Source organism: Anopheles arabiensis, chromosome 3 (genome assembly GCF_016920715.1).
Source record: "Anopheles arabiensis isolate DONGOLA chromosome 3, AaraD3, whole genome shotgun sequence".
In the NCBI taxonomy this organism is placed as follows: Eukaryota; Metazoa; Arthropoda; class Insecta; order Diptera; family Culicidae; genus Anopheles; species Anopheles arabiensis.
Window position 1 is genome coordinate 62,707,665 of NC_053518.1, and position 13,569 is coordinate 62,721,233.

Sequence of the window (13,569 nt, forward strand, 5' to 3'; positions counted from 1 at the left end):
AGCGTGCCCGTCTTGTCGGAGCAGATCGCCGTCGCGTTACCCATCGTTTCGCACGCGTCCAAGTGCCGCACCAGGTTGTTGTCCTTCATCATCTTCTTCACCGAGTAGGCGAGCGACAGGGTGACGGCCAGCGGGAGACCCTCCGGCACGGCCACGACCAGCACCGTCACACCGATGATGAAGTGCTTCACCAGATTGTTCGCGTACGAGTTGCGCCACTGCTTCTGTTCGATTACGAACGTCTGGATGCAGAACTGGATGATGAGGATGATCACCGTCAGCACGGCAATCGTCGAACCGGCGTACCCGATCTGGATGGCCAGCTTGGTCAGCTTGGCCTGCAGCACCGACTTTTCCTTGCCGCCGTGGCCGCCACCTTCGCCGCCGCCGCCGCTCTTGCTGCCCTCGTCGCCACCATCGTCCGAGGTGATGGAGTCGACCGTCGTCTGGCTGCGGATGCCCTGCGGATGGCCGTGGCTGTTGTTGGTGATTTCGTCCTTTGCACCGGCCGCCTTCTTCGCCTTCTTCGCCTCCTTCTTCTTCTGCTTGGCGGCGGCCTCGTGCTCATCGACGGCCGCACCGAGCAGTGTGAAAATGATGCCGGCCTGCGAGTTTACGCCGACCGCCGTCACCACCATCTTGCCGCTGCCCTCCATTACGTGCGTGCCGGACAGCACGATCGGGTCGGTCGACTCGTTCTTCTTCACGTGGTCCGACTCACCGGTCAGCGACGATTCGTCCACCTTCAGATCGTTGCTCTGAATCAGAATACCGTCGGCCGGCAGCAAATCACCGTACTTGATCTGGCAGATGTCACCCACCACGATGTCGCCAATGTTCACCTGGACCGCGTCGCCACCGCGAATGACCGAGAACTTGTGCTCGCCCTCGATGCGGGACTGCAGACCACGGAACTGTTTCTCCTTCGAGTAGTCGTTGAATGCCGTCACGACGACCACTACAAACACCGACACGAGGATGGCCAGACCTTCGATCCACGAGTAATGTTCCTCCTCGTCCTGCACCACCGGTTCGTCGTCGTCCGCGGGCTGGTAGAACGACAGCAGGAGCGAAATGATGGCCGCAATTTCCAGGATGATCAGCGTCACGTCCTGCAGCGCCTCCCAGACGAGCGTCAGGAAGGATTTGGGCGGTTTCGGCGGGATCACGTTCGAGCCGAACGTTTCCCGCCGATGGTCAATGTCGGCTGTCGATCCGCTCAGCCCCTCGTTCGGAGAGGTGTACAGCTTGCGGCAGATGTCCCCCACGCCGCCGTACTCGTTCACCTTTGCTACCGCTTCCCGGCCCCGGTGCTCCATGATCTCTCGCAGATTCTTCTGCGTGATCTGGTACTGGGCCGGTCGTCCATCGATAGTCGCCATCTTGCCGGGGGTATGTTATATACCTTACGCTGCGTTCTACTGCTTCTTATGCCCACCCTCTTCGCAAACACACCGCCACTGTTGACGATTTATGCTAAGTTATACCACGTGCACGCCTGAGCAATCACGAGCCGTCGTCGTTAGGGGCTAGGCCTTTGGTATTAAATATTCTATCAAAAACCGCCAACCACTCCGGTCTCTTTCCGTATGTGTGTGTATGTTTTAGTTTCACCCCCGCTAGACAGCTCTCACTTTCGAATCACTCGACCCTAACAACTGGACACACAACTCAAATGAAATCAATCACACAAACCGAACCTCACGCACAACGTGTAGTATCGTGTACTGCATACACACACACATATGCACCACTTCTGCTGCTACTATTTGTTCAAGCGAAATATTTCACGGACACTTATGCGCACACACACACACACACACAAACACAGTTTGGTTCCGGTTACCGACACACGGCTGGAGCACAACGCGCGGTCGCTGCTGCTGGACACCACCAGCCGCCAATGAAGGACCCGTCGTCGTGTTGATGATATCTGGGCGTGCGAAGTAGCTGCTGTCACCAGAAGCTATGGCGTGCTAGCACTGTCGTCAGCAACGTCATCATATCGTGCAGCATCTGCATCCTCGTCCGCCAAACCCGCCACCAATCGGGAGTGCGTTTCGGGTCGGTGAGGCGTTCCCCGGGCGGTGCTGTGTGGCGAGTCCAATGGTGCCGTCGGACCACCCAATGTCGCACACCGTAATTATGGGCGCAATGGATGCAGCGACATGGCACGGTCTACTTCTGTTGCGATCACACGCAGCTTCACGTCGATCGAATCGCTTCCGTTTTGGATCGATCGAGATACTGTCACCGTCCTGTCTCGATGTAGTGGCACGATGTGTTATCTAAAATGTAACAGAAAAAAACAGACACATTACAAACATAGCTCACCGCACGGATATATTTTCTTTTATTATACACTAAAATTTCCACAAAATTGTTGGTATAAGCCAACTATCAAAAAGAGTACAAACTATGGATTTACAAGCTTATGTTTTTCCTACAGAAAATGCAGCTCTCCAAGAACAGCCGTCCAACACTCGAGACCGACACCTAAACTCGACCGATCGAGAGGATGATCGTACGAACACGGCAGGCGATGTGGAAGCTTTCGGTCAACTAGTGCGGTCTATTTATAAAAGTAGCTCCCAAGATATCGCGCGTCTCTACCAAGGGATGGCGATGTATGTGTGTGTGTGTTGTGATCTCATTGCACTATTCCCTCCAAAAAGTGCGCCAAAGGAAGGATAAGTTTCTTCGCCCGCAAAGTAAATAACGCACTGCGGTCGTTCCGTGCTCTGTGTATGTACGGCACAGCAAATTACGCAGAGGACCGACACACGGCACAGGTAACTTTTATCAGCAGCAATCGCCGCTACACGGCGGGGAAGGATGGGATGGATATCATCAACCAACTCTAGCAGATATCACGTTTACAGCCGTACAGAATCGTTTATCATTACTCTAGTCTCCGGTGCGTTTAGCTGGGCACACATGGGGCGTCATGTACAACATACACTTCACATAATTCTGCATCTTTCAACTGTAACGTGTACTGGAGTCATTTTAAGGTGCTCAAATTTCTCGCTGTTTTACGATTGTTTGCTCACCCCCTACAAACGGATGGGATGTCGCTTGTCCATTTTTACGAACACACATTCCAAGGCTGTGTAGCGAACTGGAGTTCGCACGTGCTCCGAGCGAAGTGGCGGGATTGTGTAATCCGCCTGAGAGCGATTAACCAACTAGAGTATGCAGGAATATGAAGTGAGTTGTTTTAGGGCAGAATCGAAACCATCTCATTGGCTTGAAATCATTAAATTATCTTCATACTATCGACACAACGCAGTGCATAAGAATGGCAATGAAAGGAATCAGAAAAACGCAGTGACTGCAAGGATTTGAATCATTCACTCGTCATTATGTCATTCATTTTTGCAGTGAATCACTCGTTTTCTATTCAACACACTCACTCTCCATCTCGAATACGATCTTCTCATACATGACTCAATTTACTCTGAGTGAGTTGTTAGTTTTCTACAGATTGAAGAATGATTTGAACTGTAAACGGCTCACTCATACTATTTACGCGGGTGGTCGATCGTAAAAGTAGAGTTCAAAGATTCATCAGAAGATCCCTGTTGTTAACTAATTATTTAATCCACACCAGAATAATCACCATTATTCAAAGGGTTTAGTTCGATCAGATATTTCGGTCCTTCGTCAAACGATCGCCAAAGCATCTCAATCATCCAATTCTGCAGATATTCCACCATAAGCCCCAGCCTAGATCCTAATGTAAATGTACGCACTAAAGCACGTCCGGAGATTCGTGAGATACTGGCAACGTGTATCAGTGGGATATGATATCAGAAAGCAAACACACATAAAAGTCCATCTTCACCGAGCTGAACTTTGTCACGATCTGCTCTAAAAGCCCCTCCAAGCCAGGGTTTTTTATGACAATGCAGTAAAGAATTGCTGTGATAAGAAACCCGACGTCAAGTTCACAGCTAATAGTGAATACACGCAATTAAAAACACTGCCATCTGTTTTGGGACTGCATCGCGTTCCAGCTGAGAAACAACCGGGAATTCAGTCGCAGTCCGTCACAGAGGGAGGCGCAGAATCGTTTAACCACTGTATTGAAACACACATTCTTCGCGAGTGACATACTTACTACTCCAAGGCTTGCTAGTCAGCGCTAGTCGAAGATCGTTGACACTAGCGATATTTTCTTCACTGAAAGATGACTAATCCTCAGGTATGTATAGTGAAGGATCATCTTAAAAAACAACCTGCCGGCGCCCAACGGTGTTACAGCGAACCCGTGAGCCTATCCGTTAACACTAACGTCTTCAATACCACTGTGCTGCGAGCTTTGGAAACTTCTCATCGACGCTATTTCACAGCCCGGGCATACTTCATTGCGCGTGGCGTCATCAAGTTTGCCCACTCGATCAAGCAAAACCGGAACGGAACAGAACGGGCTCTATGCAAAGCTCTCTTACGTCATCAGAATTGATCTCTCCCTCGTGGAGCAGAGCATGGGGAAGGTGTGATACATCTACGGTCCTTTTTTGGTTCCTCCGCCAACCACTGTGAGCAACGTATAGGCAACAAAGAAAAAACGTTTCGGTAGGTGATTTACACCTTGCGCATATTTTATCTTTGACTCTCGCTCTCTCTCTCACTCTCTTTCTCAACAGTGGCAAACAACACAGTTTCACAACAAAACGGGTGCATTTGAAGGAATGGTGTAGTAAGCGCGTCATTGCTCTGTGTTCGTAGAATTCTCAGCTAATCCCTAACTAATTATAATTCCACAGGGAAGAGATTGAACTGCAAAATCCCTCAACATGTCGCAAACACGATGGCACACCAAGCCGGCACCACCGTCCAATACGGCCAAAGCCACATGGGCTTTGAAAACCGGTTTTGCATCATATATTTATGCATTCCCCGTGCCTTCACGTGTCTCTTCTAACCGAGTCCAATAGCCTCACTCTACCACCACCAGGCCGAGTAGTCCCAAATCCAAAACCAGTCGCGTAGATATGGCTGACCACCATATCTTCAACTGAATGCCGGCCGTCGATTGCTTCCCCCCCAACAATCAAGTCGACCCGCTCTCTTTCGGACACCTTCCGATTTATCATCCACACGCCTCAAAGGTGCGTCCTTAGCGTGCAAATGGAATCGCGAAACACTTGCAAGCGCGATTACTTGCTCTAGCCTCCGGCGGCGGCAAATCTTGTTTTCGATCGTGGTGTGTCATTCCAACATTGGTCAGCTTCGGGCATGATGACGTTTACATCTGGTGGTGGTGGGTAGCGTTATTTTGTTTATTTTCGTTACCCAGTGCAATAAAACATTCGGTCATGGTCGTGTCGTACGCTCTTCGCTCGAACTATACCACCATCGTGACACGCTGTTTAACCTCCCAGAAGGTCAGCGTTAGTCAATAACACATTATTTTATTACATTCTAAACACCAGTTTAAAGTGTATTCTTGGCTATTTGAATCCTGTAGATTGGGTTTCTTTTGTCGAATTCAAAATCAAGAATCTACAGGGTATTTCAAATTGTGAACAAGGTTAGCCTCATGCGAGAACGAACCGTAAACTAGAGATGAGAATTTTGATCCGAACCTACTGGGGTCGTTGTGTTACTTGGATAAACTAGAAATCCTAGAAAACGAAGTGAAGCTTTATAACTTCGATCTGGAATTAGGTTCAATGGACCAACATTATACTTCTGATTCTATCATGATGAGAAACAGATACGGTTCCTTTGCGTAAAATAGGAAATATTCCCATCACTATCGTAACCCTTGATACAAGTTAGCTAGAAGAAACGCAGATAACATTAATTCCACAAATGCCGCACAACAAGCTTCGGCAGATTGCACTAACAGAGTATACTGGAATCTAATCTACGTGCGATTGGAAACACCAGCAACACAGGACATTGAGCAAAACCTGTTTCAAATTAATTCACACCATAACAGCGATAAAACTGATAAAAAAACCGGACAGCGAACGTCTACGGTAACGACGGTCTACGGTTTTTGCCATATAATTGACGAATTCAACTGTAAATTGAATTATTTCAAAAGCTGTTTTATCTAATTGATGCGGATTTAGCCTAACAGTCGGCCTGATAAGCAACCGATAAGGCAGACACTCTAAATGAGATAAGGCGTATGTAGAGGGTTTGCTAGAGCGGTTTTGATTCTCACATTTCGTAACGAGCTGATATTACTCACTTACGTAGCCAGGCTCCTGATAGCTCTTTGAAGAATTGGAGGGACTTCACAAGGAGTTTAATGTATCTTATCTATCAATAACTAAGTGGATTCAATCGTGTAATTAATCTTAAGCATTATGTAGCTGATATAGCTGAATACGCCTTAATGTAACATGGCCAAAACAATGTAATTTTGTCACATTGAGGCTTTCAGCAGAATGATACAGCAAAGTAGTAGATAACATTTTCAAAAACTAGAGACATTTAAAACCATCGATCTACCGCTTTTTCAGATGATAATAGCTTAGATATCCCAGCGTTGCGAGCATCTGCCGATAATGATTTGCGAACAGACAACATTATTGCCACGAACTAAAGCCAACGGACGTCGTTGCTAATGGCTTCATTAGAGACGCTCTGTGTAGATACAAGTGCATCTTGAGACCAGGGGGAAGGGGCGTTTGGGCAACCTCTTCAGCTTTCGACGTTATGGCGAGACAAACCACTTCCGCTGTAATCACCACACGAATGGCCGAAGAGGCAGCAGCAGTAAGCAAAATCTTCCCTGTATCGAGGCTTACCATGTTTGTAGGATACCGTATCCTCCAATGTGAAGGAAACACGTCCCATCTCACCCGATGCCCGATTACTACTAATGAACGTTACATTTATGCAGTGCAGGTTTACTTCACTGCAGCAACTTCGCGTGCATTGGTGAGTTCATTTAAATTCCAACCTCCAGAGCTCGTTCGGAAACAAGTTGGTTTGATGCAACCAACTCGCGACACAGACGCACCGACCGTCCGTGTCGGTGCCACACTCTATAGCTCTCTCTCTCTCTCTCTCTCTCTCCCTCAATGCATTGCTAGTTGAGTTGCAATGCAATGCAAACATCGGTGGTGCAGGAGGTAGTCGGTACGCTACTGCACGTTACACCTCCGATAGTATGTAAATGTCGTACCCGCTGCTGGGCATACTACCGTCGGTAAGGAAGAGAGTTGACATTTACGTGAGGCAATCGTATTTGTACGTGTATGCCGCCGCGTCAACAATTCGCGGGGAATACGAACTACTCATCACCCCCCGGGAACAGTGATCGCACTCCAAATGTGGCACATACAGATTTACTTTATTGGTTTTTGTTTAGCATTGAGTCACACCGAATTATTAAGTTCCGTACCAGCAAAAAAAAAACAAACAAACTTCACGAAGCAATAAACACGTTTAGCACGATGCACACACCAAACTGGCTTGCGTATGGCCACGTATCAAAAGGGAAACACACTCTTAAACACCCGCCACCACATTGCAGCAAAACATTGGCACCGTGACGAACTGCCCAAGATGACACATAAACGCTTACGCGAATGCTAAACGCTAAAAAAGCAAGCATGCTCAACTGCGAAAGTGTAAAACGTATGCCGTCGCAAGGAAGCGGGGGAATCAATAAACACTTAAAACGGGGGAGAGATCCCAAAAACTTCAAATAGACCATGTACACAAGACTATTTTGTTACCTTTTTTATCGGCACTTTAGAACACTTTCATACACAACACTTGTCGGGCGAGCCGACGACCACGTCGACGACAGTATCCCCCGAGTGGTTTGCATTTCACAGTGAGAAGGGACACAACAACATCGCCCTTGTGTTGACGAGCATAGATTCTCAAGGACCAAGCACCTTTATCAAACTTTAAACATGTCCCCTCTTGCTATTGTTGTTCTAGCAGTTGTTTCAAGTTTTGTAATTAGCTCACCGATAAGTAACTGCCCCTCCCTGTAGTCACGATTTTCTTTGCTAAAATGTATTCATTTTCATTTCACAAAGCAATAAAATGTATCCTTCCACTGAGATAGTAATAAAACAACAAATAAATCGGCTTTGATGAGTAATTTTCGTTGGCACCAATGCAATCAGCAATTAAACGATAATAGCTCGCTTAATTGCCTGTTCCTTGCACAGTGCAGTGTATATGCATGAGCGCCTGTATCCACAGCGCATCGGTATGGCGCGGCCACGAGGCTGATGGCCGGTCACTTATGGGGGTTGTGTTTCAGGAGACGGGTGCAACGATTTCTATTAGAATTTTACGTCCGTGTATCATCATCGAGTACATCATCATCGATAGCTGAACGCAACCGTTCCAAAGCCAAACAAGATGTTTAGAGAAACAACAAACGAGGTCATCAAAATGTAAATATAGACACACATACACTGCGATTCCGAATGGAAACGTCGATCGTTACTGCAATGTGTGGTGTGTTTCCCACACGCTTTCGTTTTAGTCTAGCTTTTTTTAAATATATTTTTCAGATCAATATTTTCGAATCAAAATAATAACACAATCAACCATAAAGCGTTGCTTGAGGTAGTAATAGTAGTAATAGGTAGTAGAGAACGGCACTACTTTATCGATCTGGTTGAAGATAGGTAGCATTAATGCACGAAGTGAGCGTCGGTCTGTTGTAAGAAATTATTCCGGCTAGGTCACCACAAAACCTCGATAAAACAAACACACACACATACATCCATTAGCACGGCCAGTGCATTTCGTTGCAGTTGGTTTGCAAACGTAAACGCATCCCAAAAGCCATCCACATAACCCACCAACCATCACACACCCAGCAGCGCACGTGGTGCAGTATTAAGTGAGAAAAAGTTCTGCTGAAGAACGTCAGGCATACACAGTAGCGTGTTTGGCTCATTAGGATAAATTGCAGCTTTACAATTATCAGCAGTTATGGATGACTAAACTTATGTTAATGAAGTTTTTTTTTGTTATTGGAGTGCTAGTAGACGACAACGCTACATTGCTACATTTTCGGTGTTTCTAACCGTTAGCGTATTATATTATTACTACTAGCCAGCATTATATTATTACTACTTACATTACTAGCCAGCATCAATTTGTTCGCTCCCTGTCGGATTCTTAGATCCAATTTCCATCTCCGTGTACCGCGTACCCGCAACAACCATAGCCAGGGACACCCTATTATACGTATGTCCCTCGAGTTCAATGAAGTGTTAGATTTGTTCGATTTTAGTATGTCTACTTCCACGTTCAAGGAGAAATTGCGTCTACGTCACATGTAATGTTTGCTTATAACTAGATGTTTATTTATATGCTCCTTAATTTAATTATAAGGTTGCCGATTAGACACGATGGTCCGTCGGTTTATATATGAAATAAATAAATATTATGGCGTATGGCCTGTAAAAACTAGTGTTGAGTAAAACTGATTAAGATCCAAGAATTCAATGAATCTGAATCTTGGTTAGAAAGATATATGAATCTCCAAAATTTGCGCAAATGCAATATTTTGAAAATCATATATGTTTAAACATTCACGAATCTCTGGAGATTAATGAATCTTAATGGATTCAGCAATGTTATAGATTCATTAATCTTTGAAGATTAATTAATCTTTCGAGATTTATAAATCCTTGTAGAATCATAAATCTTGAGAAATTCTTTTATCTTTGGACATTCATGAATCTTTAAAGATTTCAAAGTCATTGGAGATTCAAGAATCTTTAAAGGTTAGGTTCGAAATTTGAATCCCTCATCGCTAAAGGTTCATATGAATGAATCTCAACAAAAGATTCATGAAACCTAACACTAGTAACAACGTTCACTATTAGCTTTCATGTGTCAGAATGTGATTATACAAAGCGCAGAAAGTAGATGTGCTATTAATTGATACCCTTTTCTGAATGTTTTCACAAGTACGAAAGAACAGAACGGTGAAACAGAAATTTCTATGTCTAATTCTAACACATAGTTCACACAATTACCTAGTAAAAAAAGAAGCGTATCTGCAACTTCCTCCTGTCATGTGGTGATGAGTGAGTAGTAATTACAAATTCCACTTTCGTTACCACATCGTGCACCAGTATAACAAACTTTAGTCGTCTCGTTGACTTTGCTGTGAGTGTTCGGCTTGTGCAACCGATAACAACAAAACAAGGGGGGTGAGTTTTGAAAGTGGACAAACCGTGGGTATAATTAACTCACTGTACCTTCCATCCATTGTTTGCATACTGTTCTTTCACCTTGGGACCGGTAGTTTGCTAGATATTGTTGTTGCGCTGCTGAAAATTGGCAACACGTAACCCTAAGCAGCGCATGTAGCGCGTTAACGTAAATCATTTTAAAAACCATGCGTGGCCCTCACCGCGTGCGCAAAGAGTCGTTTAGTATGATTTTTTATGGCAGCTAATTTTTTGCTAGCGAAAAATAAAACAAAAAACAATACACATACATCACCGCCCTGCCCATACGTTCAATTTCCACCGTGGAGGAGATATGCTTTTGAACAACCGAGCAAATGAAGATATAATTTAAATTCCACATGCATCACCTACTCCAAAAAGCACCGCACAGACACACACACACAAACATACATCCACAAAAAGTACTAATGTTCATGGTGTGCCTTTGTGCTCTTCACCTGCAAACACGGAAAGGCTACTCCGTACAACAACATCAGCCACTGACCTGGAACGGGACAAATTGAAGACGAACAAAAACGTTCTACGTACCACAACCCAAGTTTGCATGATGAGCCTCAACCACACCTGCCTTTAGTACCTTTTGCCAAAGTACAACGATAAACTGAACGTTCCAGTGACTGAAACATGAAACTAGAAACCGAAGAGCAGTGGCCGGCGAGAGAGCTTTACTGGACGAGATACAACAAAAATAACAACAAAAAAGAATAACCCAGCAAGTGCCATACCCAATGCCCGCACCTTCGCTGCCCGTGGTCAGAGGGAAAAATAAAACCCATGAATATGTCACAAAATGGAATGTGGGCTCACTGGATGGTAATATGCACATAGATGGCGCTGGTGGTGTTAGTGGTATTGCGGTTACGTGTACGGGGCATAGGGGGTAAAATGGACCCATTATTACACGGGACTAATACATTCAAAAGCTCAAGATGTATTGATAACAGTATGTTATCCATACTATGTCGGTTTCTATATCGACAGTTATAAAAAAAACTATCAGAAGAAATAACTATTTTGTGTAGAAGCATTCGTCTATTCGATAGCAAGACCTATCCATTATTCGGCCGAGATAAAAGCTGTCAAATGCGTTTTGACGAAACAAATCTATTCCAAATTCCTCAATGTGATAGGGTCTTAACAAATAACATAAATTTAGGATGATCTTCTTTAATGTAAAAGAAGGCAATGAATTTGAATTCCGCTAGTACAAATTGCGTATTAAAGTTTTGACTACAAATCGGCCAAAAAACTAATAATGGGGCGCTTTCCGTTTTAAGTTCGTAGCCTGAAATTTCAGCCTGTCATCTGTTTGCAGTTTTCGAGCAGCTATCAAAGTGGGTATAATATACAGGTAGACTTATCCCTAAGTTTATGTATTTAGAAGGCTGATTTTTATCGCTTCTGCTTCTGAATGAAGATTTTAAGAATGTTTTGTGTATTCGTCAAGCTACCAGAAAGCCTGTTAGAGCAAAAGTTTTCACGCGTCCTTTCAAAAAATGACGTTCAAATTTGGTTATAAATACATGCTATGAGACCACCTGGTCTACATAAACTTTGATTCTAGATTCACCCACCTGATCTCTTCAATGCACCTTGGGGTAAATGTAAGCAACACCGTGTTTTGCCATTTTTTCGAGCAGGTACTCGAATCTAATTCTAGCTTTGAGGCTAGAATAATCAAGACTTAAAATTGCAAGCTAGGTTTATGTGTGGTTTTGTATGGAGTGTTTGCATGATTTCAGCCTCCAACTGTCAAACTCCATACAAAATGCTGACTAGACTCGTGAAGGCCCTCAATATTCATTTTTTCTACTTTACATTTAAGATTATGAGATGATGTTTTCCATTTTTTTTTTAAATTTTAGCAATGGTTAGCAAGAAATTTTACTCGAAAGCCTAAAAAGGCCGGCATATCCACTTAAGCCGTCACGCCAAGTAGAAAAAAGATATTTTTAAATATTAGAATTTGCCTTGTAATTATTTTAATCCCAAAATGAATCGGAGAAGTACAGAATAACGAGTCAGTTATATTGTTCTGAGATAACTTAAAGCAAGAGTCGGCTGCTGGGTACTAATAAGTCTCGAAAGCTTGTCGAACCCGGCATGACCGCGTAAGGCCTAGGCGTAATGGCTACCATTGAAGAGATAAAATCATAAAACTTAAAAAAAACATGCTTAGCATGACCATTTTACCCCAAGTTCCCATACATTAGCGTGCCGAAGAGCAACCCGTGCGACTAAATACTCATGATAGACTTTACAAGTCCGTTACTACCGAAGGGTGAGGGGGAAGTGGGGACAACCAATAGCACAATCCGTCACGCGAAACCACCACCGCCCGATGTAATGTGCTGGGCGGCCTGACATTATCACCATCGTGCACTGGAGATTGGGGAGGATGGCAAAAATCGTGGTGCCCGGTAACCGCCCGCGATTGCGAGAGATCGCAAGCCAAACAATCGCGCGTATGACATTTGTCGCGTCCGCTCTCTCACGTTAACTGGGCGACACACAACACTCTGCCGCTCTTAACTGATTGGTTACATCGGTTGTGCGCGCGCGCCCGCGCTTTGTCAATCAGTTTGCGCTTCGCTTCATCGCCCACCGCCGCACCAAAGCCCTTCCAATTCCAATGGGGTAAAGCTTCACGGTACCTCTACGCGGCGCAAGTGCAATTACGTGCGAGGGTAAGGGTAGCGTTGTACGCAGCCGTGCGATTTCGCGCGATTTTAAATCTGTGGAATGTGCGCGCACCACTCTCGTTGACAGTATAGAGAGCGTGTACACGACAGCGTTTAACGATCGCCGCTGGGTGGCACCCGACAGACACACACACGCTACACACAAAAGGCTTCTGATTAATTATCTCTTTCCAGCGCAGCTTTGGCGGATGGAATGACGTCCGTTTGGGCCGCCGGATGACGTTCGCTTTTACAATCGAACACACTTGTTGTGCACACAACCGCATCGAAAAAGTATTACTAAGTCAGCTATTTTAATTGATCTTACCGCGTGGAACCCTCCCCCTTGGCCGTACCACAGACTATCGCAGCACGCAGCGTAGATTTAGCTAAAAGTTTCTAAGCTCTGAGCTAAAAACCGGCACACAAACGTGTAGCACCCATCTCCTCTCCTACCCATCGATCCTTAATTTATGTCCCCGTAATTGTTGGCAACCTACGTACGATCTTAAAAGTGAAGGAAAAAAGAAGTTCAAAAAAAACAATTCGCCTGTACAGAACCAACCGGGCATATATTGCCACCTTACAAGCACACCCAGTTGTTCCTCCGATGCTGTTTACATCCGATCCGAGCAGCTTGGAGCAACAAAGCGCAGACAACCAGCATGACACGCATTGCT

General features: G+C 45.0%; 1 protein-coding gene across 28 annotated transcripts in view; it reads right to left on the reverse strand.

The window, feature by feature from the left end:
- Positions 1-13,569, reverse strand: part of LOC120900070 (plasma membrane calcium-transporting ATPase 1) — a 65,578-nt gene that overhangs the window by 23,986 nt on the left and 28,023 nt on the right. For 23 of the 28 annotated variants that reach the window (XR_005739138.1, XM_040306619.1, XM_040306618.1 and 20 more), the window contains one exon: positions 1-2,288. This exon is cut by the window's left edge. Coding sequence is in view for 27 of the 28 variants with exons in the window: in XM_040306619.1 (XP_040162553.1) it covers positions 1-1,382 (1,382 nt within the window). In the remaining variant the exon portion in view is untranslated. Of the gene's footprint in view, positions 2,289-2,428; positions 2,558-4,119; positions 4,307-6,773; positions 6,793-13,569 lie in introns of those variants that run through there. The other 5 variants (XM_040306612.1, XM_040306607.1, XM_040306610.1 and 2 more) reach the window with 5 other exon arrangements.